This window comes from Miscanthus floridulus, chromosome 10, assembly GCF_019320115.1.
Source record: "Miscanthus floridulus cultivar M001 chromosome 10, ASM1932011v1, whole genome shotgun sequence".
Lineage (NCBI taxonomy): Eukaryota > Viridiplantae > Streptophyta > Magnoliopsida > Poales > Poaceae > Miscanthus > Miscanthus floridulus.
The window spans coordinates 73,701,387-73,727,269 of record NC_089589.1 but is presented as its reverse complement, the minus strand read 5'-3'; the positions used below and the strand labels follow the sequence as shown (position 1 = coordinate 73,727,269).

General features: G+C 43.8%; 2 protein-coding genes across 6 annotated transcripts; one reads left to right on the top strand and one right to left on the bottom strand.

Annotated features, from left to right (window-relative positions):
• Positions 1-5,956: 5,956 nt before the first annotated feature.
• Positions 5,957-18,395, bottom strand: LOC136486742 (disease resistance protein RGA5-like). Of its 3 annotated transcripts, none has more exons than XM_066483726.1 (3): positions 11,253-12,145; positions 8,179-9,762; positions 5,957-7,522 (listed from the first exon to the last, which is right to left on the bottom strand). In XM_066483726.1, exons 1-3 carry the CDS (start codon positions 12,026-12,028, stop codon positions 6,163-6,165), a joined length of 3,720 nt encoding a protein of 1,239 aa, XP_066339823.1. In that variant the 5' UTR covers positions 12,029-12,145; the 3' UTR covers positions 5,957-6,162. The 3 variants fall into 3 exon arrangements, with proteins under 3 accessions (XP_066339823.1, XP_066339822.1, XP_066339824.1); XM_066483725.1 differs by having other exon boundaries at positions 5,958-7,522; positions 8,179-10,140; positions 11,253-12,143; XM_066483727.1 differs by lacking the exon at positions 11,253-12,145 and adding an exon at positions 18,342-18,395 and having other exon boundaries at positions 5,959-7,522; positions 8,179-10,140.
• On the top strand, positions 16,053-19,940 carry LOC136486747 (disease resistance protein RGA4-like). Of its 3 annotated transcripts, XM_066483731.1 has the most exons (5): positions 16,053-16,131; positions 16,607-16,715; positions 16,818-17,756; positions 18,418-18,773; positions 18,916-19,940. In XM_066483731.1, exons 3-4 carry the CDS (start codon positions 17,206-17,208, stop codon positions 18,749-18,751), a joined length of 885 nt encoding a protein of 294 aa, XP_066339828.1. In that variant the 5' UTR covers positions 16,053-16,131; positions 16,607-16,715; positions 16,818-17,205; the 3' UTR covers positions 18,752-18,773; positions 18,916-19,940. The 3 variants fall into 3 exon arrangements, with proteins under 3 accessions (XP_066339828.1, XP_066339826.1, XP_066339827.1); XM_066483729.1 differs by having other exon boundaries at positions 18,418-19,939; XM_066483730.1 differs by lacking the exon at positions 16,607-16,715 and having other exon boundaries at positions 16,056-16,131; positions 18,418-19,939.
• Positions 19,941-25,883: the final 5,943 nt, after the last annotated feature.

Genomic DNA, 25,883 nt, shown 5'->3' with positions numbered 1-25,883 from the left:
AGCTAAATAATGAGGACACTCCATGGTTACGGCGCGGTCATAACCAAGGGATATACGTTAAGAAGAAGTTCACTACTGTGCCCGCTTGATATATATAGTGATGTTTAATAGTGTGTATTAGAGGTATTATGTAATAATTGTGAATTTGGATATGTTTATTAGGTGTTTCCTTTTTTCTATGTTCAGATTAAATTTGTGTTTGATGGTGGGATTTCCATGTCGCTTTTGGACAATGAGTGATTAAAAAATGAAAAGATTTACGTTAAAATAATGTGAAAACAAATTTCCAATCGAAAACAAAAGTTTTAATGATTTAAATTAAACACTATATTTTTGCATTAACAAAATAGTAATTATTAATGACATTATGTTTCAATATTTATAAGAAAAAACAAAAAACTTTAGGTCACACAAATTTCCTGTGTGCAATAAAGCAAAAGTAAATCCATATTCTTTTAAAACAATTTTATGCCTTGTATTTAATTTACTGTGCAATTAACAAGACTTTAACATTTTATAGAAAGAAACATATAAAAAAATAAATGGAGCTTGAAACAGGCGGGAAGTGAAACTGCAGCCCAGCTTTAGTCCCGGGTAGATCTACCACCCGGGACTAAAGGTGGGCTGCATTTTTTGTGGCCCACCAAAATACGTCGCGGCTGGTATTATCAGCCGGGACTAAAGGTCTTTTAGTACTGGGCGTTTACAGGAGCCGGGACTAAAGGTCCCTCCCCTATATAAGGCGGCTGTTTCTTCTTCCTCCTCACTCTTCGTCTTCGTCGCCCATCGCCACTGCCGCTGCCGCCGCCCTCGTCACCCTCGACGTCTCTCCGCCTCTGCGCGATGGGCGACAGCGCTAGTCGGGAATCGGCGCCGGCGCGCCGCCCCCATCCTAGCCGGTGGACTCCCTAGGCGGCTAGGCCCTAGCTCTCCACCTTCGCACCCCCAGTCTCCACGCCGCTTGCCCCGTCTTCAGCCACGCCGGCGCATCCCCAGTCCCCGCGCCGTCGTCTCCTATCACATCGGCACGCCCCTAGCCTCAGCGTCGTCCGCTCTCCAGCCAGGCCGGCGGCAAGCCTGGTGCGAACCGAGAATCCTCTTCCCCTCCATTCTCTTCTTCCTTGCAAAATCTCTAACGCTGACTTTCTCTGATCTAATTTGATATTCTGATGTAGCTTTTAGATATAGCCATCTAGGTAGCAGAATTGTAGAAATTAGCTAGGATTTATTGGTTGATTACTTATGAGTATTTAATTTAAGACTTATTATGTATTTACTATTTGTATACCGAATCGTGGGTCAATTTTTATGCTACTTCACCGAATTGTTATACATACATCTAAATTTGTTATACATATATATTAGAGTTATAAATTTATATTGTTATATATATAAATTTGTTATACATACATATTAGAGAGTTAAAAATTTATATATATATATATATATATATATATATATATATATTTGTTATACATATTAGAGAGTTTTAAATTTATATTGTTATATATATAAATTTGTTATATATATCACTTGCCAATAAATATTTCTAGAAAATAAGAAATCAAAGTTATGCTTTGGAGACTTGAATTTCGAGTGTAGTTATTTAATTAATTTTAAGCACATGACTCGATCCATTTTATAGATATATGGTTTTTATTTTTTATAGATATATCTAGTGGTGTAAAAGCTAGATGGCTACCCCGAAAGACAACATGGATGAAGAAATGATGGATATTATCAACACCGGCACTCAAATTGCCAATGGTGACCAGCAGGATGTAGATGACAGGAGTCAATACCTGACTCTTGAAAATAAGCAAGAAAATATTGTGCAAGAAAATACTAGCGAGGTATATATATTTATATATATATTTGAATATTATATATATATTTGAATATCTATCATCTATTATGTGTACACATGATATTTATTTATTCTTTTTTATACGTAGCCCTCTGGATCGACGACCACAATGGCGAAAAGCAAAAATATTCGAGGCTCAAAAAAGCCATTGGAGGGGCGCTACATAATATCAGAATTCAATATCGAGACAGGCGAACCACTTGGTCCACATGCAAGGAAATTCGTGCAACACTGTGGGTACCTTGTAAGGGGCAGACTTCCGATCAGTGCCCGTGAATGGAAGCAAAAGATCAATGAGCCTCATGTTAGTTTTGTCTCTGATCTTGATAAGAATTTAATTTGGGATGATATCCTTCAACATTTCACGTTGCAAGCGGATGATTATGATGATATCAACGATGATGAATTGAAGAAGCTAGTTCGAAAGTGGGCTATGAAGAAGATGGCCACACAATTCCAGACTTGGAAGAAATCCCTATACATGAAATACGTCAAGAAGAACCTAACGTCCAATTTCAATACTAGGGGCCTGCTCACGAAGTTGAGGCCCTAATGAAATGATTTTGTACAGTACAAGACATCAAAAGAGGGTGAGAAACGGGTGAGAAGGAACCAAGAAAATGCCCGACAGAAGGTATACCACCATGGCATGGGATCAGGTGGCTACGTGACTGCCATTCCCAAGTGAGAAAAAATGGAAGCGAACATTCTTGCCAAGGGTATCATACCAGAATCACTCAATTGGCCTAAACGCGCGAAGAATTAGCTTTTCGCTCATGGGGGAAGACTGGACCTAGAGACCGGGAAGCTGGTTCATGGCCCAAAACTCAAAAGAGCAACACAAAGATTTTCTTATACTCTACAAGCTAAAGCTATTGGTGCGTTCAGGCCCAATAGAGAGAAGGATGAACTGACGTATGCCATCGGGACTGCTGAACACAGTGGCCGAACGAGAGGTTTAGGACGAAACATTTTTTGGGAGCATGGTTTCCCTAACGATAGAGATACCTACAGAAGCCGACAAAGAAGGAAGGATGAGGAAGCAGCGCGGATCAGCAGGTTGGAGGAATATGTTCGTGAGTCACAGGAGGCGTTGCTTCAAGCATAGGAGCGCGAAAAAGACATGCAAGCTAGAATGCAGGAGGAAATCTTAAAGCAAGTGCAAATAGCAATGAGTGCCCAAATGCGGGCATCAGATCCAGGAATCAACATTAATATTAGCCCCCCTGATCAGTTGAAAAGCAGTTGCGCTTCCATGGAGTTGCCAAATCAACATGACACAATGCTACGTTTCCCCGTGGATGATATCACTGCACCGTTTATATCATGTGAGCTACATATTCCAAAAGGGAATGCCACAATCATGATGGCTCTTGGTGTTTTTTCTCCTCCAGATCCTACCAAGACACCAAGAATCCATGGGGCAATAATACCACTTGGATATCTTAGCGTCTCAGTGGATAGAGTTAACAAAGGTTTTAGTGATCTGGCTCTTGACATTCCAGGAGGTGATGGGGAGAAGACTCTAGGAGAAGCAGAGAAGACATTCATACTATGGCGCAAGCGCTACATCATTATTCCCGGGTCTCTAGTCCACTGCCGCTTCCTCAACTGCCAGACAATAGGTGCGGACAAAAGTGAACGAAACAATTTTTTCACTAATTTTCTATTGACATGCATGATTAATAATAACAATTTCTTATACCTAATTATCCTTTTTGTACTCACACAGCAGGGCCTCCGCCAACCTAAGTCCAATTATTCAATCTCTAGATCATCATAGTGCTCCGGGCAATAATTATGCAACGCCGCCACCGCCGCCACCTCCAAGGAGGTCTCCAACGCCTCCAAGGAGGTCTCCAACGGCTACCCCGCCTCCCTTGATGACCAAGAAGTAGCCAGCTCCTAAGAGGTCCACCCTACAAACGAAGCCGTTGGCCCACCAGCCAGCAAAGAAGAAAACCTCCTCTAATCCAGTTATTCTCCAAAAACTGTCTTATGAGAAAAGTGAAAAGGAATTAAATGCTGCAGTACAAAAAGATGTGAACAGTTTCTTTGAAAAAGTAAGAAAGCAACGAGAAGCGAGGGAGAACCCGGAGAAATCATACTTCTACCTACCTCCAGATCTTCTAAGAAAGAAGGTGGACCAGAAAAGGCGGGAATCTCAAAAGACCCTGCCAAAATCGGACTAGGACCGCTCTCTCACCAAGTCATTTGAGGCGGCGCAGAAAAAGACTAGAGCAGGGAAAAGTGTTGCACAACTCGGACAACAATCGCAACAATCAGTCCCCCTCTTGTCATTCGTAATGAATATGGCTCAAACTTAGACTTACTGGACGTCGATTTTGAGGACCTGGTTCGGTTTTACGTGGATACTGGTTTAGACCTTGCCCAAGTGCTCGCTGAAGGACCATCTACTCCGAAAGTGGATCCTTGGAAGAAATTTGAACATGGAAAGAGTCTATACAACCCTGAGGCCTTAAGTGAACTGGGTACGCAAATGTACCTGCTAAACAAGTGGTACATGGCGGCGTGTGAACGGGGAGAGACATTTATTTCTGTCAGAGTTAGAAACCAACATTACTTCCGTGGCGATGACGTTATATATGTTGAGTTTTCAGAATTACACCAACTATGCCACCTGGACTCTCTCGACAAAAGTCTCATTAGCTGCTATTGTCTGTAAGTGTGATTATTTTCTACTATTAAAGTGTATATATATAAAGCTATATGTATATATATAAATTATATATCCTCACACTATATTTTTATATATGCAGATATAAGATGACAGAACTCAGAAAGAGAAAGGATAATGATGTTGCTTTCCTTGATCCAAATATCTTATTCAAACACCCTAATCCCCCGCCTGAATGGAAAGCTGAACTCTAGAAAAATCTCATGGGGTTCTTAGTGAACCAACAAAACAAGGACATACTCTTCTCCTACAACTTCAAGTGAGTGTTAAATAGTTAATGTCGATCATATGGATATTTGTTCAATTATTTGCTTACTAGCTAAGCTATCTCCCACATATATATATATATATATATATATATATATATATATATATATATATATATATATATATATATATATATATATATGCAGCAATCACTGTATATTGATGGTCATCGATATGGCCAATAGTCGGTTGAGCATCTTAAACTTGTTAAGAAAAGAGCAAACTGAGTACCAAGACATGATAGATATTATCCAAGAGTAATTTGGTCTCTCTAGCAACTATATATACCCCGATCTCTTAACTGCAACAATTATTAAAGATCAAATTAATTTTTTATTTTATTGGGCGCAGTGTTTGGAAAAGTTTTATTGAGGAGCACCACATAAAACAATGCAAAGCGCCACTCGATGTAATCGCACACAAAGTAAGTACTAGCTATATTTATATATATATATATATATATATATATATATATATATATATATATATAATTCAATTAACACCATGCATGCTTTCAATTCACCGGATCTTTTTTTTCGTAAAAGTGGGTTCTGAGGCAAGAACAGGCGACCAACTACTGCGGATACTATGTTTGCGAGTTTATCATGGCGTACTAAAAAAGAACTCCTGAAGAGATCCTCAAAGTACGTTATATAAATATATTCATAATTTCTTTTATTGCTGATATATATAAGTAATCACGTGACGAACACACACACACACACACACATATATATATATATATATATATATATATATATATATATATATATATTAATACTTTTCCTTTAACTTTTATTGAAGACTCTATGGTTGAAAGAAAAAGTCATACGACGTGATCAACTGAAAGCAATTCAAGAGACCATAGCAGGATTTCTTAATGACCAGGTCTTAAACCCGCTGACGAGTTCTACAATAACACGAACGAAATATGGAAGCCAAACCAGATAGAGTGAATTTGTTATCCCAATGATATGATAGAATATACAATACAAGCTTTATTTGTAATATATATATACATATTATATGTACATAAAATAACGTACAATATATGTATATGCATGTAATATATACGCTAGTTTTATACTTTAGTTTGTACAAAATGTTCGAACATTCTAAACGTGTAAAATATGTATATTATTAGCAGCGTAGAATACGTATTCGAAAACCTATTCGAAAACCAAAATGAATCATCAATTAAAAATAGAAACAAAAAAAAAAAGCCGACTTATGTGGCCACGCCAGGAGGCCTCTTTAGCTTCGGTTGGTATTAAGGGTTTTCGAACCGGGAGTACAACCTATTTATGTACTAGTGAATCCGAAACGGTGGTCATGGCGGGGGAGGAGCGAGGGGCTGCGGCTGCGGGCTGTCGACAAAAGGGTGATGCAGTAGCTGCGCGGCCGTCGGCCGCTTGGACGGGTTCTTCTGCAGGCAGCAGTTAATGAATCCCCTGAACTCGGGCGAGGCGGTGGTCGGTGGCTCAGGCGAATCGGAGTAGCAGATGGCGCACATGAGCTTGGCCCAGTCCCCCTGCTTGCCGAGGTTCTCCCCGAAGGGGAACCTGCCCAGGTACAACTCGAGAATGCTGAGGCCGAAGCTCCAGATGTCACCGGCGTAGCCGTCGTAGCTGCCGTCTTTGAGGTCGGTGTTGATCCGCTCGGGGCTCATGTAGGCGATGGTGCCGACGGAGGGGTTGGAGGGGTCCATGGTCTGGTTGAGGATGCGCCCGACGCCAAAGTCGGCGATCTTGACGCGGCGCGCAGAGTCGATGAGGAGGTTGGAGGGCTTGATGTGGCGGTGCACGATGTGGCGGTGGTGGAGGTAGGCGATTCCGGACAGGACCTGGCGCGCGACGTCGGCGAGGAACGGCTCGGCGGCGATGCGGCGGCCGTCGAGGGAGCCGCCGTCCATGTACTCGAGCAGGATCTGCAGCTCCCCACCGCGCTCGTACATGCCGTGGCAGCGCACCACGGCCGGGTGCTCGGCGGTGCGGAGGATGGCGATCTCACGCGCGATCTGGCGCCGCACCGCGTCGTCGTGGTTCCCGTAGAGCACCTTGAGCGCGTAGGGCCGCCCCGTGCCGCGGTGCCGCACCATCCACACCGTCCCGCCGGCGCCGCTGCCGACGCGGCGCACGCGCTCCAGCTCCGCGAGCGGGGGCGGCTGCTGCTGGTGCGCCGCGGCGGCGGCAGGAGCGGGGACGCTCGGCGGGGTGGGACCCCCGGCGGAGGTGGCGGCCTCGCGCTGGGGCATGGGGAGGGTGAGATCCGGGCGGCGGCGCGCGCGGCCCGGCGTGCCGGGCTGCTGGGATGAGTGCTCGGACATCCCGCCCAACGAGTGCTGGGAAGCGTCGCTGCTCTGCAGCAGCTGCGGCGCCTTCTGCGGCCTCGCGTGGTTGTGCGTGCCCTTGTAGACAATCTCGGAGATCTGGCCATCCTGCGACCTCTCCACCTTCTTCTTGGCAGGGCAGGTCGGGAAGGTGCACTTGTAGTAGCTGCGCGGGTAACCCACCTTCACATCCTTCTGGCCGTACTTGCGCCAGTTGTAGCCATCGTCCGACGACCGCCTATCCGCGATCGCCTGGAACGGCACGCTGAAGACTTGTTTTCGTGTTGAACTTGCATCGTTGGATTGCGACACTTCTTCAACAACTGCAGCTACCTCGTCTAGCTCACTTTTTTTATGCCACCTGCAGAGATTGTGTAACATATACCTAATACATTAATATTATGTTTCATGTTAGTGTTCTTATTTTGATAGTGGGTATTATATTAGATGTATCACATTTGCATATCACGTCTATGTTTAGTCATGGAAATTAGAATTGAAAGTAACTTCAATAGAAATTTCAGCCATACAAACTAGAACGCTATAACCAAAACACATAGCAAATAGGTGGTTTACTCCTGCAATCACATGAGCTGATAGGCTACATTTTAAGATTATAATAGGAAAAAAGGTAAATATCACCTAAAAGATTTGTTTTTCATACAGTTTTTCACCTAAAAGCGCTATCTAGTATGTGTTGAGAAATAAAAGATGTAGAACTAGTCATTATCAGATCTTCTATAAAAATTGATGCACGCCAGAAATCTTAACCATGACTAAATCCAGCAGATTAAACTTGACCAAGTAAATAAAGTATTGAACCTCGGCACTCCTCTTATCTTGATGTTATTAAACTCTACAATCTGAGAGTATAGCAATCTCATTTAAAATTTCTTCAGCTAGTTTGGAAACTGCTTTAGGCTAAGGGAAACACACCAGCCCAGGACATAATCAAGTAGCTAGCAACAGTTTATTGTAACATTTCAGTGAAACTACAAGGAGAAGAAAGGCACGTACTCTTCGTCAAACAAACCCACAATTCGTAGGTTGAAGTTTATAAGTCTTGAATGCTTGCTAATGGCATCCTTGAACACAGTTTCCACAGCTATTCTGTCGGATTCCTCTGCACCCGGTGCTGCCCCAATTCGGCCAGTGATCTCTTGGAGGTTTAACAGGTGTTCAATGCCGGCAAGCATATTACCATTTTGCTCTCCACTGTGGGCATTGAATTCAAGATTCAGACTCCGAAGCCTAGGCATTGCTTCTGGCTGAAAAGCAATGCGCATAATGCCACATCTGAATTTGAAAAACTTTAGAGCAGGAAATGCTGCACGATGGAAGACAATCTGTTCTGCTGTTGGTTGCCTGACGTACAGAGAGAGAATGGTGAGTTCCTGTAACTTGGCGATGCTGTCAACATCACCTGTCGTAAATTCCCTAAGAACAATTTTCAAAATGCTTAGCTTCCGGAGCTGTCCAATCCATACGGGGAGTCTTGAAAAGATGCAAAAGGGCGGCAACAACTCAAGTCTCTGCAGGAAGACGGACAGAGAAGATGTGCTCCATGAGCAATCCAAGTAAATGCTTGTGCACGAAGGAACAGGTGCAAGAATTATAGATTTTAGGTTGCCAAGTTTCTCAAGGGAAGAAACGAAAGCTATCAACTTCCTCTTGAGAGGGTCAGACATTTCTGTAGGACTTGTGGCATGAAGATCACGCAGGTCTGTCATCTTACCAAGTTTCCATATATTATCTTCAGAGTTACTGCTGAGGTCAAAAGATTCAAGTGTGCGTAGAGATCTCCTGTGGCCTATACCACTGGACAGATTTATCTCACCATGTACAGAGAGGTGCAACAATCTCGGGAGACTAACAATATCTGATGGAACAGAAGTTATTCTTGCATAAATTTCCAGTGTTTGCAAATATGGCAGTCCAATCATCCTGGCTGGTAGTTTCACAGTGATGTTAGATGTAATACGCATATACCTCAGCTGAAACAATCTGTCGATACCACTGAGGTCTAGCTCCTCTTGGTCACCCCAAACTTCAAGAATAAGTACTCGAACTACCTGAAACTCCCTAATCGAAGGGAGGCATTCAACAAGTCCATAAAAGACAAGTGACCGCACAGGGGATAGTGTAATGCTTTCTGGTTTCGTTGCATATTTGGCACTACTGAATCTGAGAGATAGTCGTCGAACCTTTACAGAAAGCTCTGAGATGGTATTAGAGTAGTCTATCATAGTGCTGAAGTTCTCTTCATTGGACATGGTCCTAATAACTTCGAATACAGTGGAGTGCAGTGTATATAAAATCACCTCACCTGAGATATTGGTATGATTGGGCTGTATCAGTCCCCTGTAGATAAGCTCATCAAAATAGCACTCTGCAACTTCATCACAGTTTTTCTCTTCTACTGCAATTATAAAACCTTCGGCACTCCATTGTTTCACCATGTCAGCCTTCAAGAATGTATAACCCTCAGGATACATACTAAGATATAGTAGGCATGTCTTCAAATGGTGAGGAAGCCTATTGAAGCTCAGACCAACTATTTCTCTTAGCATGACTTCTGAAGTAAGATTATTATATCTCAATCTGCAAAATAATGCTTCTTTGACATGTTGCCACAGCTCTAAGTTATCTGGTTGGCTAGCTAAAATGCTAGCTAAGCTAATGGTCGCAAATGGCAGACCACCACATGTTCTTAAAATTTCTTCTGAGTTTTCCTTCAATTGTTTAGAGAGCTCATGTTCAAAGCCAAACACTCTATTGAAGAACAATTCTCTGGAGTAATTTCCACTAAGTGGCTCCATCTTAAAAATAGCATCAGATCCATAATCACAGCACTCCAGAGCTACTTCCTCAGTATCTGTAGTTATTAATATTCTGCTACAATGAGTGTCCTCTGGAAGTGCACTGATAACAATATCCCATGATGTTGTTTCCGACAAACCATCTATTACAATGAAATACCTGCCAAATATTTTTATAATTATTATGTGCCAGGCTAGGTGCAATATAAAAATTACAAAAACATGACAATCCAAACTTATGGAACATAAGGATTATATTTGCATTGGGTTTCCAGTTTCCCTAATAATTCCAAATTTTCTTATTTGACCTGATGAACTTGCACACCTGCTTTGACTTTGTAGGCTCAAAATATTGGTATTTACTTTTATCACGATCTCACAGTTTCAACTTCAAACTCCACTGTGTTACGAGAAACAGAAACGATAAGTTTATTGTCAGTAGCAGGGTTTACAATTTCGGCGAAATATCGCCGAAATTTCCGAAATATCGTCTTTTTCGCTGAGGTCCGAAATTTTTTTGTATCGGTCAAAATTTTTCGGTTAAATTCATCTTTCACTCTAAAATTACACCAAACCACACTAAAATGACCCTCCATATCATCTAGTCTTATCAAAGCCCTAAATTTCTTCAAATTTATTTAATTTTCTCACTCGCACATTAGACGGCACTAGTATATGCAGCTCGCCCACCGTCAGCACACTGTATTACCGCGGCTCTACTTCTGTGATATATTATGTTATTTCGTCGATGTTATATAAATTTATGATGGATGATGGATTATAGAGTTTTTCTAGTGAAATGGTGTCAAATTTGTTTAAAACTCAATTTAAATTTATTTAAATTTGAACCGATATTTCCGAAATTTCCGAAATTTCGTATTTATCGCTGGGGACCGAAATTTTTTTCTTACCGGTATTGTAAACCCTGGTCAGTAGTGACATCTATATTTTTTTTGTTTTTTTCTTTTTCCTTACAATTCATGAGTTGTCAGATTTTCTCATTGTTGCTATTCATACTCACTGTAGCAGCTATAGCCGGAGATGGAGCCACTTAGTATATCAAGATTTACCTATGCACTGAATTCATAATCACATACTCGAAATTCAGTGCATAGGTAAATCGGCTAGTATATCAAGATTTTCTTTTCAGAATTTTTTCCTGTTGATCCAGTGATTGGTGAACCTCTACCATTTCATCATATAAATGCTGAAAACAGAAAGCCAATCATACTTTTGGAAAAGGAGGAAGCACTGCTTAACATGCACTTATACCTCTTTTGTTGGAGATGTGTTCTTAGGATGTCAATGAGCTCTTGCACGGGGAGACCATCAGGGGGTCTTTGATGGTGACCCTGGATTTGGGAGATGATGTTACCGAGAAGCCTCCTTGTATCAGGCATCTTTGAGGCTCGAACAAAAGCTCGACACTCGAACTGTCCTTCCACTTCACGATACACTTGTTTGGCAAGTGTAGTCTTACCAACACCTGGAGGTCCTTGTATGGATACTACTAGCCTCTGTTCGGCGTCTATGTTAAGCCGCTTGATAAGTTCAGCCTTGGAATCATTGATACCAACAAGGTCTGTGGCGTCCCCGTTGAGCCTTGGAACCGGGCCTTGCCCACCATGGATCACAAATCTAGGATTCGATGCCCAACGCCCAAGATCGTACCTGTTGTGTCGTTCCAGGGTGTCCTTTGCCTGCTTCACAAGAGTGCTTAATTCTTCTACCGCAGGCTCCGAGCGAGACTCTTCACTGGAATCGGGGCTAGGATGCATCCTCTTGTCAATATAGTCCTCAATATCGTAGGAAAGATCACGCACCTCGTTCATCCAGTGCCTCACCATCATGTTGGGAGCTTCCACCCATGACAGATTGGTGAGGAAGGTGTTTATTTCTTCTAGATCTTGGTTGAGGAGGTCGAGCTTGTCCTTCTGTGAGTTCAATGGCTCTGGCACCTGATCCTCTGCAGAGACCAGCAGGGAACGGAGCTTCCCAAGAAGGGATCTCATGGCACCTAGCGATGAACTGAACATAGGACCCTCCATCTCACATAGGAAGAAACCAGAGAATTGAGATGAGTATTGGTGGTTATCTACTCCACACCATCTGGAGTTCTGGACTTGGATTGGCACCACAAATAGCCAATAATCCCTGAGACCCACCAGGTTCTGTAAAATTGTGCTACTTCTTTTTCTTTATCATTATTCTTATTTTTCTATTTACACTAGTGTCCGTGCAATAGTACAATGCTCTTATCAATAATGGAAAATGGCAGAAGCCACCATAAAAGAAAATTTAATTTTAAGATTTCCCAGCGGTTTGGTTGTCCGGGTGACCGGGTCTACGGTGTACTCAACAGTCAACACCCGTTTCAGTGATGTGGACACATGACGTGCTAGCTCAACAACATTGCCTAACGAAGATTAAAGAACCACTGAAAAGACTGCAAAGGAAAATGACACATTTAAACATCTTCGCCATACAAAGCTTCGAAGACCGTAAAATCCACTCGCTGCTGATAACGAGATCTAGAACCCACTAAAATAATATCGGTCGGAGGAACTCTCCAAGAAACACAGACTTATAATCTTCACCATCATGACAGAGTTAGATGTCATTTTTTGTCATATCGTCCTTTTGTACAAACTATTGTTTTCCTTAATATATATCAAATATGAGACTCTCTTGACTGTCTTTCTCAACAAAAAAAATCACAGAACAGTACTAGCCAACTGCCACGAGGAGGAAGTTGTTTAATTTAGCCCCAAAAATACTAAAATATTAAAAAGAGCCAGTCCTGAACAAGATTTTCAGAAGTCTTTTTCATGACCCTAGAGACCATAGTGCGTCTAGTAACCTCTATCGCGTTATATGCATTAGCGTGACTAACACGCTGGCATACCCACAAAACACTTTCCATGTAAACCACTGACGTAGCATGATATTAAGTCGCGCCACCGCCGATGATGTGACTGGTCAGCTCAGTCATGCCAAAGTGGATTGTGACTTGCCAACTAAGTCATGCCAAAGTGGATGGTGTGACTAGCCAAGTAACTCACTGCCGACTTTAATCAGGTATGAAAATTATATATTTTTATAGGTCCTCAAAGAAAGCCACGGAGCTTGATATTTAACTATAGCAGCACATGAATATGTGAAAATTAAAGTTACATTATGTTCACATCTAAATGTTTCTATGGTTTGCAATGACAAAAAAAATCTTTCAGGATTGTATTTTAACTTGATACCGATTTAATAGTATATTGTCATATTATTGCCAAATTTATATTATGGATGCCATGGTGATATAAAAAAATTAGAGATTTAAAATTTTATAGAAAGGATAAAATATAAATAGAGATATATCATTCTCGTCGTTGTTCTTCACGAACATTTGGTAGTTTTTATTTTCCCATTGCAAAGCAGGACATGTTTTCTAGTATATTATATGTAATATAAAGAGTGAAAATTTCTCCCTCTCAGTCTACCGTTCTTATTCTCAACCCTCTTGTTCTCGTCTCTCACTCTCTTCACCATCTGTCCGTCCCTCACTCTCACCCTCCTCGATCCACAGTTCCTCACTCTCACCCATCTTCTTTTTGTCTCTCACTCTCTTCACTATCCATATGTCCCTGACTCACAACCTTCTAGGTCCACTGTTCCTCATTATCACCTCTCCTTTAGTCTTTCACTCTCCTCACCATCCATCCATCCCATACTTTCACCCTTCTCAGTTCGAGGTTGGAGCCACAAAACCTTTATTAGCGCCAAACATCTTAAGCCATGACTTGGTCGCACTAAACCCATTCATGTCAAGGACATATGTCTCGCCTTCCACCTTTCTTATAAACTCACATCATGTTCACACAATAACCACCTATTTAAGTTGAGTCAGCCTTTTCTATATGGGATTCTTTATTGCACTAGCATCTCCTATGACTCTTGGAATTTATTTGATTTATGATTGAATCAGGCCCAATCAAACTGAATAAAAATAGCTAGCTCATTATTATCGGCACAAGCACAACACAACAAATTTTACATTCCATTACAATGTAAATACTTATTTACTAGTTATTATAAAAAGAACAAAATCCCTATTTATCACGCCTCCAATTTTAAGCTCTACTTCGGATCAATAGTTTGAACATAAAAGCAACAAAAGTGAGACTTCTTTTTTCTTTTGTCTAGAATAGAAAGAGAACTAGTCAAATGTGTCCATAGGTCCAAAATAATAGATCTCTAGGGTGCATAAACCTAGACAGTGCCAAAGGGTAATAATTATTTATGCATAAGGACCTTGATTGCTTCTGATGGGTTTCAACTCTAGCCTACCCCAACTTGTTTGGGACTTAAAGGCTTTGTTGTTGTTGTTGTTGTATGCATAAGGACAAAGAAGCAAAACTCAAAGGGTTGACCCACAAAACAAAGAAAAGGAAAAAAACAAAGATAGAAGAAGGCACGGCAATTCCTTATATGCCCTCATTCTGAAGATTCTTGTGATTTGCTAACAGAATTTGCATATCACAACGATGACCCTGCAGTTGGTGAACGAAACCTTCCCCTACCCCTAACGCCATCTCTCATGGCAAGAAACCAGGGCATATCACAACGATGACCCTGCAGTGGTCATTATCTACTCCACACTATCTGGAGTTCTGGACTTGGACTGGCACCACAAATGCAAATCTGAGAGTGGAAAGAGAACCAGGGAAGTAGTGGGAACAATAGTGGTGCCAATCCCCACCAGGTTCTGTCAAATTGTGCTACTTCTTTTTCTTTCTTATTTTTCTATGATGGTGATGGTCAACACTAAAAGGCTTTGTTGTTGGTGGTGGTGGTGGTGATGGTCCAACACTAGTGCCTAGTGGCAGTACAATAACACAATGCTCTTATCAATAATGGAAAATGGCAGAAGCCACCATAAACGAAAATTTAATTTTATAAGATTCCCCAGCTGTTTGGTTGTCCGGGTGACGGGGTCTACGACGTCGGTGTGCTCAACACCCATTTCAGTGATGTGGACGCATGACGTGCTAGCTCAACAAAATCACAGAACAGTACTAGTAAAGTGCCATGAGGAAGATTTTTTTTAGCGCCGCCAGTTCTGACCTCTACTTCGGATCAATAGTTTGAAACGTTCTTTTTCTTTTGTCTAGAATAGAAAGAGAAAGGTCAAATGTGTCCATAGGTCCAAATTAATAGATTTCTAGGGTGCCTTTTTTGAAACTTAGACAAGGCCAAAGTGTAATAATTGTTTATGCAATGAAACGGACAAAGAAGCATGACCCAAAGGGTTGACCCACCAAATAACGAAAAGGAAAATTAAACTAAAGACAGGAGAAGACATGACAATTGCTTATATGCCCTCATTCTAAAGATTCTTGTGATTTGCTAACATAATTCGCATATCAGAACGATGACCCTGCAGTTGGTGAACGAAATCTTCCCTTACCCCTAACGCCGTGAGGCACTGTTTATATTACCCAACTAAAACAAATTTCAAAAGAGATAAAAGGAAAGGCAGATTGGAATGCTAAAAGACCAGTGTACCGCTCATGTTTCACTTTCTGATTTTCTCCTGTCCACTATTTCCCGCAATTCTCCCAATAAGGGCCTGTTCGTTTTACTTCAAAACCAAAGGGATTGGGAGGGATTGAGGCAGGTTAAATCCCCTACAAGTCAAAATCATCATCAATCCCCTCTAATCCCCATAGTTTAGGGACAAAACGAACAAGGAGTAAATAAGGACTCCGGTGTCGTGGCTCATTGCTCCCAGTGTCACACACGCCGACACGGATGGGAGGAGCTGGTTGATGCCAGCAAGCCTTGACAGGCTTTCACCGACGACTTTTCTGATGTTACAAAAGAGTCGGATATTGTTGAAGTCAGATGCTTTGCGTACAGAGTTTGTGCTTGTTTTGTTGTATGCAGAAAGGAGTCTCCTGCGTGTTCGAGAAAAAAGAGAGAGGAACAAGACAGGGGTATTGTTGTCTTTTGTTGAATTCTAACGGTGTTAGCCCTTGCTTTCTAAACCTACCACGAAAAGAGACCATTATATATATCACAAAAATGAGTGCATCTCTCCCAAGTCACGGTCAAAGTCTCCTCCCCTCACCACCGAACTCCATCTGGAGCACAACGTCAGGTGCGTAATAATAGCTACAGTACTCAATAGATGAGGCTTAACATCATGTAAGGGTGAATTACTTCATAGGCTAGTTTAGATTCTCCAAGCCTGATCCTGGTACAGCTCTTAGGTTTATTGTAGTTGAGTAATACTAGTCTGTTCTGGAGTCTTATGAGGTGCTGATTATGCATTGATTATTAAAGATCGGTTTGCATCTTTCTGAGGGACTAATTATGTATAGATTTTTCCTCACAAATAGTCGACCAATGATTTTTAAAGATCTTGTAATATCACTCACCAGCAATTCTCTCAGAAATCATAGTTAGAACTTCACATCTGGCACTCACTCTGCTCCTCGAATCCTGCTCTCCTCTTGCTCCCATCCACACTGCACAGTTTCACCCTTAATACCACATCTGTAGCCAAGTATAGTAGTTTTGATCCACAAAGCTTGTTTTTCATTATTTATCCTTGTTACAATTTTTACTTTCAGGGGTTATAGTGTGAATATCAGTGGTTATACCGATACCCCAGCACTGACATAAATTCTTTGGAAGTGTTCACTACATGTAACCTTTGGATTCCTGTGCTGGAATCTTAAGGTAATACTAGGCACTAATTTAATATTATTTCATATATATGATATATGTACTGTAAAATGTGCTGCAAACAACATTAGCTTACCAAATGCAATTTACTCTCAGATGCAAAGCCGGATGTGGTCATCTCCCCTGCTACAAGATGCTCCTTAAGTTTTATGTGCTCTCTTGTCTGTTTTATTCAACCCATCGTCAGTATGCGCAAAGCTAGGTGCACTTCATCTCCACACCACTAGGAACCGTCAGTGACTAAGAACCACTGTGATCGATGGAGGACCCGGGCCTGTTGAGTGCATTTCTAGACAACCTCTTGTCGAGATTGTTCTCGATGGCAGAGGAGAAATACAAGCTGTACAAGGGCTTTGATGGAGATCTGGCTTTTCTGAAGAGTGAGCTTAAAATGATCACTAGTGCCATTGATGGGCAGCTCTTGGGGTAGGATGATCACATACTGTGTCTGTCCGTTGAAGAGTTGCGCCAAGTGGCTCATGAAATGGAGGGCTGTATAGATCACATCGTATATGATGCATCTTGGGAACAACAACAGCCATGGTACTGCAAAATGGTTAAAACTGGGAAGAAGAGAAAATCACGTTCACAGTTAGGCGAAGAGATGCAGCCACTAAGGTGCAGACTGGAGGAAGCACTCCAACGGCAACAGAGGTATTCAGTGTCCCGTCCATCCAAATTCCAGCCGGCAGAATCATCCTTGAATCAGTATATCCTTCCGGCTGATTTGCTTGGCATCAAGCCACCCCTTGAGGAGTTTCTGGAGCAGTTGGCAGAATTTGAAGGTCAAACAAAGCAGTTGAAAGTGATCTCAATAGTTGGCTTCTGTGGATTGGGGAAGACCATCCTTGCCCGGGAGTTGTACAACAGCGTGATCGGCAAGCAATTCCACGAAAGGGCATGGGTTTCTGCAGTGCATGGGGATCTGAGCAAGCTCTTAATAGAGATACTCAAGGAACTGAATAAACCACCACCGGATACCTCCAATGTCTACCAGCTTAGTACTGATCTAAGGAACTTCCTAAATAACAAGAGGTAATAAATCTTCTAACACCCCGTAGACAAATAGTAGACAGTTGCCTACTTAATAATTTTATGAAAATCTTTCTCTAAAGCCAACTGTAGACAGCATGCAGAGACTTTAGTTAAGAGAAAGAGATCCTAGTCAGATAGTTTTGTGGTACAAAATGTATTTGCGGATTCACAAATGATTTAGTAAAATTATTCAAATATGTAAGTAATTTTGCCTACAGCTCTTATAAAACTAAAGGGCGTACCCAGTGCAGAGAGCTCCCGTTCTGTGCGGGGTCTGGGGAAGGGTGTCAGTGGCAAGCCTTACCCTCGCCTATACAATGCGAGGAGACCGCGACTCGAACCCAGGACCTTCCGGTCACAGGCGGTAAGACTCTACCGCTTGCACCAGGCCCGCCCTTCACAGCTCTTATAAAACTAAGGAGATTAATAAAAGAACTGCAAAAGCCACTCTTGGAATTATGGCCTCCATATATACTGCACATGCTAATATATATACCACAATAAGGAGCAGTTACTCTTTTTAACTGTAGAAAACATGTATTTATTTCTGAAGGAGAACAATGTCAAATGAAAATAAATGATTACCTTTCCTTCACGTGTTGATCACTATGGTGTTGGAGGTTTTTGTTGATTTGTGTATTCTCATTTCACAAAATTCCAGGTATTTCATTGTAATTGATGACATGAGGTCAGATCAATGGAGTACTATAAAGTCTGCCTTTCCTCGAGATGTTAGCAGCAGAATATTGGTGACAACGAAAATCAAGTCAGTGGCTAATACTTGCAGCTCTACCAACGGCTACATTCACAAAATGAGAAGACTTGACGAGAAACATTCAAAGCAGTTATTCCTGAAGGAAGCTTGTCCGGTGGAATATTCAGAGTACATGGGGCCTGATTTGACAGCAATTTTGAAGAAATATGATGGTCAACCACTCGCTCTGACTACCGTTGGCCAATTCATGGGGAAAAAAGAGTTGGCCAATAGGACATGACTGTGAAGATGTGTGCAACCAGGTACGGTTTTACCATCTGCAGAGTGGTGACGATACTTTGGACAGAATGCATCAGGTGCTGATCCATGACTACACCAGTCTGCCTAGCCATGCTCTCAAAGCTTGCTTTCTGTATTTTGCTATGTTTCCATGTGATCATCCAGTAAGGGCGAAAAGGCTAAAGAGGAAATGCTTAGCTGAGGGATTTGTGCGGCCAACAAATTTATGCACTGACCTTGCAGCTGAAAATTTCGAGAAGCTCTTGGACCAGAGCATCATCGGACCCTGCGAACACAAGGTTGACAAGTACCCTTGTGTGTTCGTTTTGTGATGAGTGATTGTCAATGTGATCCACGAAGTAGGTTGAGTGGTGACTAACCCTACCATGGCGAAAGCTATGTGTGCGACATGTCTTTTGGCTTGTGTTGTGTAGGTGTGGAGCTCGGATGCGGTGGTCGACGGCGAGGTGAAGGTCAAGGAGGACGTGCCGTGCCGAGAGACCGGGAGCGGTGAAGGACGGACGTGAGGCTTGGACCGAGGGACCCAGAGGCCGGGTGACTAGCCGCGGTGGCTGACACTTGGGACATCGACAAGTGCAAGAAGACATGGAGTGACGGTGTTGACCGGGTCAAGACGGCGGACGCGTGAGTCGAGCGAGGCTCAGGAGGACTTGGCGGGCCGGCCGGTCGAGGACGGCGGTGACACGCGTCGGATGGCGGGGGACGCGTATGGAGTACGCTACTCGCGGACGGTTTGATGGTTTGGACCTCAAAACCATCGGATGGACGGTTTACGGGTTTGGGCCTCAAAACCCGGGCGGAGGTTCCGAGGAGGGACGGACGGCACGTGGCGGCATCGGGGAGTTCGCGTCGAGGCGAAACTACCGATGAGAAGGCGCGGTGGCCGTCGGATCAAGATTACACCGGGTTGGACAACAACGCCCTTGGGCTTAGCGGTTCAACTCATTTGTATCCAGGGGCAAAACTGGGAATGTGTAATAGCCCTGTTAAATAGGATGAGGGAGCCCCCATCTCCCTCACCTCCTCCAGTTTTCATTTTCTCCTTTAGGGTTTCTTCCTCTAGTTTGCTTTCATGTATGAGAGAGGTCCACAACTCAAATTGTGACTTGGTTTTGAAGGAATCGGTGGCCGTAACCACCGTATGTCCTCTGGGATTCATGATTTAGTTATGTTCTTGATGTGATTTTGGTGTTCTTCACGAGCTCCTTTTGTCCCTTCTTGTTTTTCCTCTCGTTTCTTCGTTTTGGGATGGTTTTGGTTCGTTCTTGTTGCCTTGGATCGATCAATGACATGAGTAGAAGCTTTCCACCGAAGGAAATCCACTAATTCCTCACGAGATCGCAGATCCGAGCAATTTAAGTTCTTGACCTATTTTTTGGGGGATTCTTCAATTCCTTCGATTCACGGAGTTAGAGTTTGTTTCGGGCCATGATCCTTTAGAGGTTGCCTTTCTACTCGCTTGTGAACCCTTGTGCAAAGTTTCAAGTCATTTGGAGTTGATTTGATCAAGTTATGGCTTGATTTGATTTTTCCCGAGAAACTGCTCGTTCATACCGGACGCGTCCGATATGATCTAGGACGTGTCCGATATTTCTCACTTTGGAGTTTTGAGCTCAAATTTGGTGGAGACCTTCCCTTGGTGTCTAAAGAGCTATGGTTAAAATTTCATGATTTTTGGACACCATTTGACGGGGTTTTGGATTTTTCTCTTTTGGTCAGCTTGCTGCTGAAAATACCGGACGTGTCCGAGATCATACCGGACGTGTCCGATATAATACCGGACGTGTTCGATATTTGCAGGAGCAGTGCTGTTTTCTTTTGGGAGTTTGCTCGTTTGGGCTTCGATCTGTGTTCCGTTTGCTCTGTGGTGACCCGCTGTATTCTGAGGTAGCATCCACCCTTCTCTAGGGTCGTGGTCATCAAGTCTTTCGTGTATGTTTTTTGGGGATTGATGTTGGGACAGTGGTCGAAGATTTTGAAAGAAATTTAAGGCTCCCATTCACCCCCCCCCCCTCTGGTCGCCATTTCTAGTCCTTCAATTGGTATCAAAGCCGGTTAAGGATCATTCCACCTTAATCGGTCCATGATCCACGAAGGCGACATAGAGCGTGGTTCCGGCAAACCACCGCACTTTGATGGGTCCAACTATCCTTATTGGAAGATCCGCATGTCTGCGCATCTTCAGGGGATTGATTGGCTCGTCTGGGAAATTTGCGAGGATGCTACGTACGTTGTGCTCCCTGTTGCGGCCCGTACCACCCAGGATCACAAGGATCGGCACAACGCAAATAGCAAAGCTCACAGTGTGCTTTTCTCGAGTCTTTCGCTTTCTGAGTTCGAGCGTGTCTCCGATTGTACTACAGCTCGAGAGATCTAGGTGAGGCTTCAGAGCTATCACGAGGGGACCGCACAGGTCAAGACCAGACTCTATGAGACATACAAGCGCGAGTACGAGAACTTCTCTCAGCTTGATGGCGAGTCCATCGATGCCATGTTTTCCCGCTTTCAGACTATCGTCAACAAAATAAAAGCGAACAAGGCCAACTTACCTTATAGTGATCATGAGAGGGCGCTCAAGCTTCTCTATGCCCTTGATCGAAAGGTATGGGATGTGAAGGTGTCGGCGATCATCGAGTCGGCCAACTACGACACCCTCACCGTCGACGAGCTTTTCAGCAAGCTCAAGTCCACAGAGATCGACTACCAAACCCAAGCCAAGCTCAAGAATCCTTCTGCACCAACCATGGCTTTGGTCTCAGGTAGTGGTTCAAGTTCATTGACTAACCCTTCACAAGCTTCTTTCTCTTTGTCGTGCTTGATGTCAGTCACAGAGGAGCAGCTGGAGTCTCTTGGGGATGATGAGTTGGCACTCGTCATCAGTCGGTTCTCTCGGTTTCACAACAATCGTTTGAACCGCTAACGCAGTGGTGGCCCGAAGGAGGGATGCTATGGATGTGGAGATCCGGACCACTTTGTCGCGCACTGCCCCAAGAAGAAGCCCTTCACCAACAAGTACGACTCCGGCAAGCGCAAGGATAAGCGCGACTACACCTCCGGCAAGCACAAGGCCAAGGGTGGCTTCGACAAGGAGGCGATCAAGAAGGCGTACCGCAGGAAGGCCAAAGCTCAAGAACGCGCCTTCCTCGCCTCCCTCAGCGACCTCAACGACGACTCCGACGATGATCACTCTTCTTCTCCCTCGACCGACGATGAGTCCGAGAAGAAGCGTGAGGACAAGCTCAACGGTCTCTGCTTTGTTGCCGGTGCAAACCATGGTGGGTTTTGCACTATGGCGGTTGACGGTGGAGCAAAGCTCAAAAAGGACATCGACGTCGACAACGACGAAAATGAGGTACCGCCCACACTTGACTCACTTATGCTTGAGCTTGATACTATGAATGATACATTGATGAGTCAAGATAAGTTGCTTAAGCGTGCTGCCCGTGAGAGAAAAGAGTTTAAGGACCAGCTAGAGGTTGCTTTGAAGGAGTTGGAGCTTGCCAAGAGTGGTGTAGTGGTGTCAGAGGAGGAGTGCGATGAGTGCGCTATACACATGTCTAACCTCTCTGACTTGCAATCCAAGTATGCTGTTTTGCTTGATGAATGTGATGAGCTGAAGTCTCGTTCTGGGTTGCTCGGTGCATGCAAGTCCTGCTCAGGCTTGCAATCTGAGTTGGCAGAGAAGGTTGCCAAACTTGCTGAGTTTGAGAAGGCCAACTCAGATAGCACCACCACTACATGTGTTCGATGTGAAGCTTTGGTGTTGGAGCTTGAGTCCTGCAGGCACGACAAGATGGGAACCGAGGAAGAAAACACACAACTTCGGTCCATCTTGAGCTGGGTGTCATGCAGTGAGCCTCAGTTGGGCATGATGGTGAGCCAGTTCAGGCAGGGAACTGACTCATCGGGAGTAGGCTTTGCTATAGGTGGGAAGGGTGAGCATGTCTATGGCAAGGTTGGTGAACATAGTGGTTTGAACCCAAGTGAGAAACCCACCAACACTCCCAAATTGATCAAGATCCCTCCACCAGAGTCTACCAAGCCTATGATCAAAGATGGTGTGTTTGAAGAACCACCAAAAGCTCCACCATCCAAGCAAGTTTGGGTTCCCAAACCGAACCACTTTCAGAACTCACTCGATACTCTACCCAACATCTCTAGTGCACCCCTTCCTAAAGCCAAAAAGCCTCAGAGAGTGAACCACATCCACAAGAGAGTGAGTCAACCACCATCCAAGAGAGAGGTGAGGTACCACTATGATTATTGCCATAGAGATGGTCATTTGGCTGAGTTTTGCTTTAGGAGGAAGAGAGATGAGCGGCATGAGTACGAGTTGAACAACCGGAACATGTACCATCCTCCCCATGGTGTACATGTACCGCCTGTTCAGAGGCACAGTGTTAGACCTAGAGGTGCAATGCCTCAAGGTGCTAGGCCTCAGGTGGCAAGACCATGTGGTGGTCGTGCCCGGCATGGCCCAAGTCATGATCTATATGACTCTGGACCTCGCGATGGTGGCTTTCAGTCCCACACTCCTAGCGGACCACGTTTTCCCCCACGTGGTGATCGCTTCTCTCCAATGGGACATGGCATGTATGGTGTTTTTCCTAACACTTTTCCAGGGCAAATGACTCAACACTGGTATTCTCCTCATTTCACTAACCCCAGTGTTGTGCCATTTGCTCACCCCCTGTCTTTCTATTGATGCAGAGCGGAGGCCTGGAGAACACGTGGCTTGTTGATTTCGGCTGTTCGCGCCACATGACCGGAAGTTCCAAATGGTTCTCCAGCCTCGACCCCATGCAATACAAGGAGTACATCACATTTGGGGACAATAGCAAAGGTAAGGTGCTATCTCGTGGGACCATTCGGGTCAATGAGTCTTTTATCTTGAAGGACGTTGCTTTGGTTTCAAGCCTGCATTTCAATTTGCTCTCTGTTTCGCAACTCCTTCAAGATGGGTTTGAGGTGCGCTTTAAGACTAGACTTTCTCGTGTGCTCTATTCTCAGGGACATCTAGTTTGTCAAATCGTTCCTTTTGGCCAAGTTTTCAGAGCTGATTTCTCTCAGTCTTTTGGTTCTTCTCGCTATTTGGTTGCCGGATCTTCTTCTGATTTGTGGAAGTGGCATAGGAGACTTGGTCACTTGAGCTTCGATCTCCTAGTGAGGTTGAGTTCTCTTGACATGATCCGAGGATTGCCCAAACTTAAGTTTGAGAAGGATTTGGTATGCCATCCCTGTCACCACGGAAAGATGGTGGCTGCTTCCCATCCTCCAGTGACTCAGGTCATGACCACGAGACCCGGTGAGCTACTCCATATGGACACTGTTGGTTCGGCTCGGGTTCGATCAGAGGGAGGGAAGTGGTACGTTCTTGTGATCGTGGATGATTTTTCTCGTTATTCTTGGGTGTTTTTCATGGAGGGCAAGGATGAAGCGTTTTCTCATGCTCGTGACTTGATCTTGAGGTTGCAAACTGAGTTACCAAAGAATGCCATACGAGCTATCTGCAGTGACAATGGCACTGAGTTCAAAAACTCTCAGTTTGACACCTTCTATGCTTCCTTGGGTCTTGAACATCAGTTTTCTTCGCCCTATGTCCCTCAGCAGAATGGTGTTGTTGAGCGCAAAAATTGGACTTTGGTTGAAATGGCCAGGACGATGCTCGATGAGCATAGGACTCCTAGGCGTTACTGGGCCGAAGCCATCAACACCGCCTGCCATGTTTCAAACCGCATTTTTCTTCGTGCTTTCTTAAAGAAGACATCCTACGAGTTGCGGTTTGGGCGTCCACCCAAGGTGAGTCATTTTTTAGTCTTTGGTTGTAGGTGCTTCATTCTTAAGCAAGGTAATCTTGACAAGTTTGAATCTAGATCTTCGGACGGTATATTTCTCGGTTACGCTTCTCATTCACATGCGTACCGTGTGCTTAATCTTGAGACTAACCGTGTCGTGGAGACTTGTGAAGTCACCTTCGACGAAACCATGCCCTCTTCTATTTCGGTCTTTGAACGTGCAGGTGATGAAGAGATGGGTGACAGCATTTTCGTTGAGGATGACGATGACGTCGATTGGGATGATCCCAAGCCATCTCAATCGGCTGCCCCGATCGAGCTAGCTTCAACCACTTTGGCTCACGGCCCCGAGCCCTCCACCTCTACTTCATGGGGTCCGTGCGAGCCACTTCCTCAATCAACTGAGGAGGCCCCAGCTGTGGATGAGGGGGAGGCGACTTCGTCTTTGGGTGCACCTTGACATATCCAGCGACGCCATCCTCCTCAGACCATGATCGGCGACATCGACGAAAGGGTAACGCATTCCAAGTCTTATCATATTTCCCATTTCGCTCATTCTGCTTTCGTAGCTTCTTTTGAGCCTTGAGATATTGGACACGCACTATCTAATGCCGATTGGGTTAATGCTATGCACGAGGAGTTAGAGAACTTTGAGCGGAACCAAGTGTGGGTTTTAGTTCCACCTCCACCAGAGTGCCACCCCATAGGTACAAAGTGGGTTTACAAGAACAAGCAGAGTGAGGATGGGGTGGTGGTGAGAAACAAGGCGAGATTAGTGGCTCAGGGTTTTTGCCAAAAAGAGGGAATAGACTATGAAGAAACCTTTGCTCATGTTGCCCGTCTAGAAGCCATTAGGATTCTTTTAGCATTTGCAGCTTCGAAAGGGTTCAAGCTGTATCAGATGGATGTAAAGAGTGCCTTCTTGAATGAGTATATAGAGGAAGAGGTTTATGTGAGGCAACCCCCTGGCTTTGAAAATCCAAAGTACCCCAACCATGTTTTTAAACTCCACAAAGCCTTGTATGGTTTGAAACAAGCCCCGAGAGCCTGGTATGAGCGTTTAAAAGCTTTCTTGCTTGATAAGGGTTTTAGGATGGGTTCCGTAGATAAGACTTTGTTCCTCCTCAAGCAAGGCACAGACATCCTTTTGGTTCAGATATACGTGGATGATATAATCTTTGGTGGCTCTTCTCATGCTCTTGTTGCCAAGTTTTCAGATACTATGAGCAGGGAATTTGAGATGAGCATGATGGGCGAATTGACTTTCTTCCTTGGGCTGCAAATCAAGCAAACTTGTGAGGGGACGTTCATGCACCA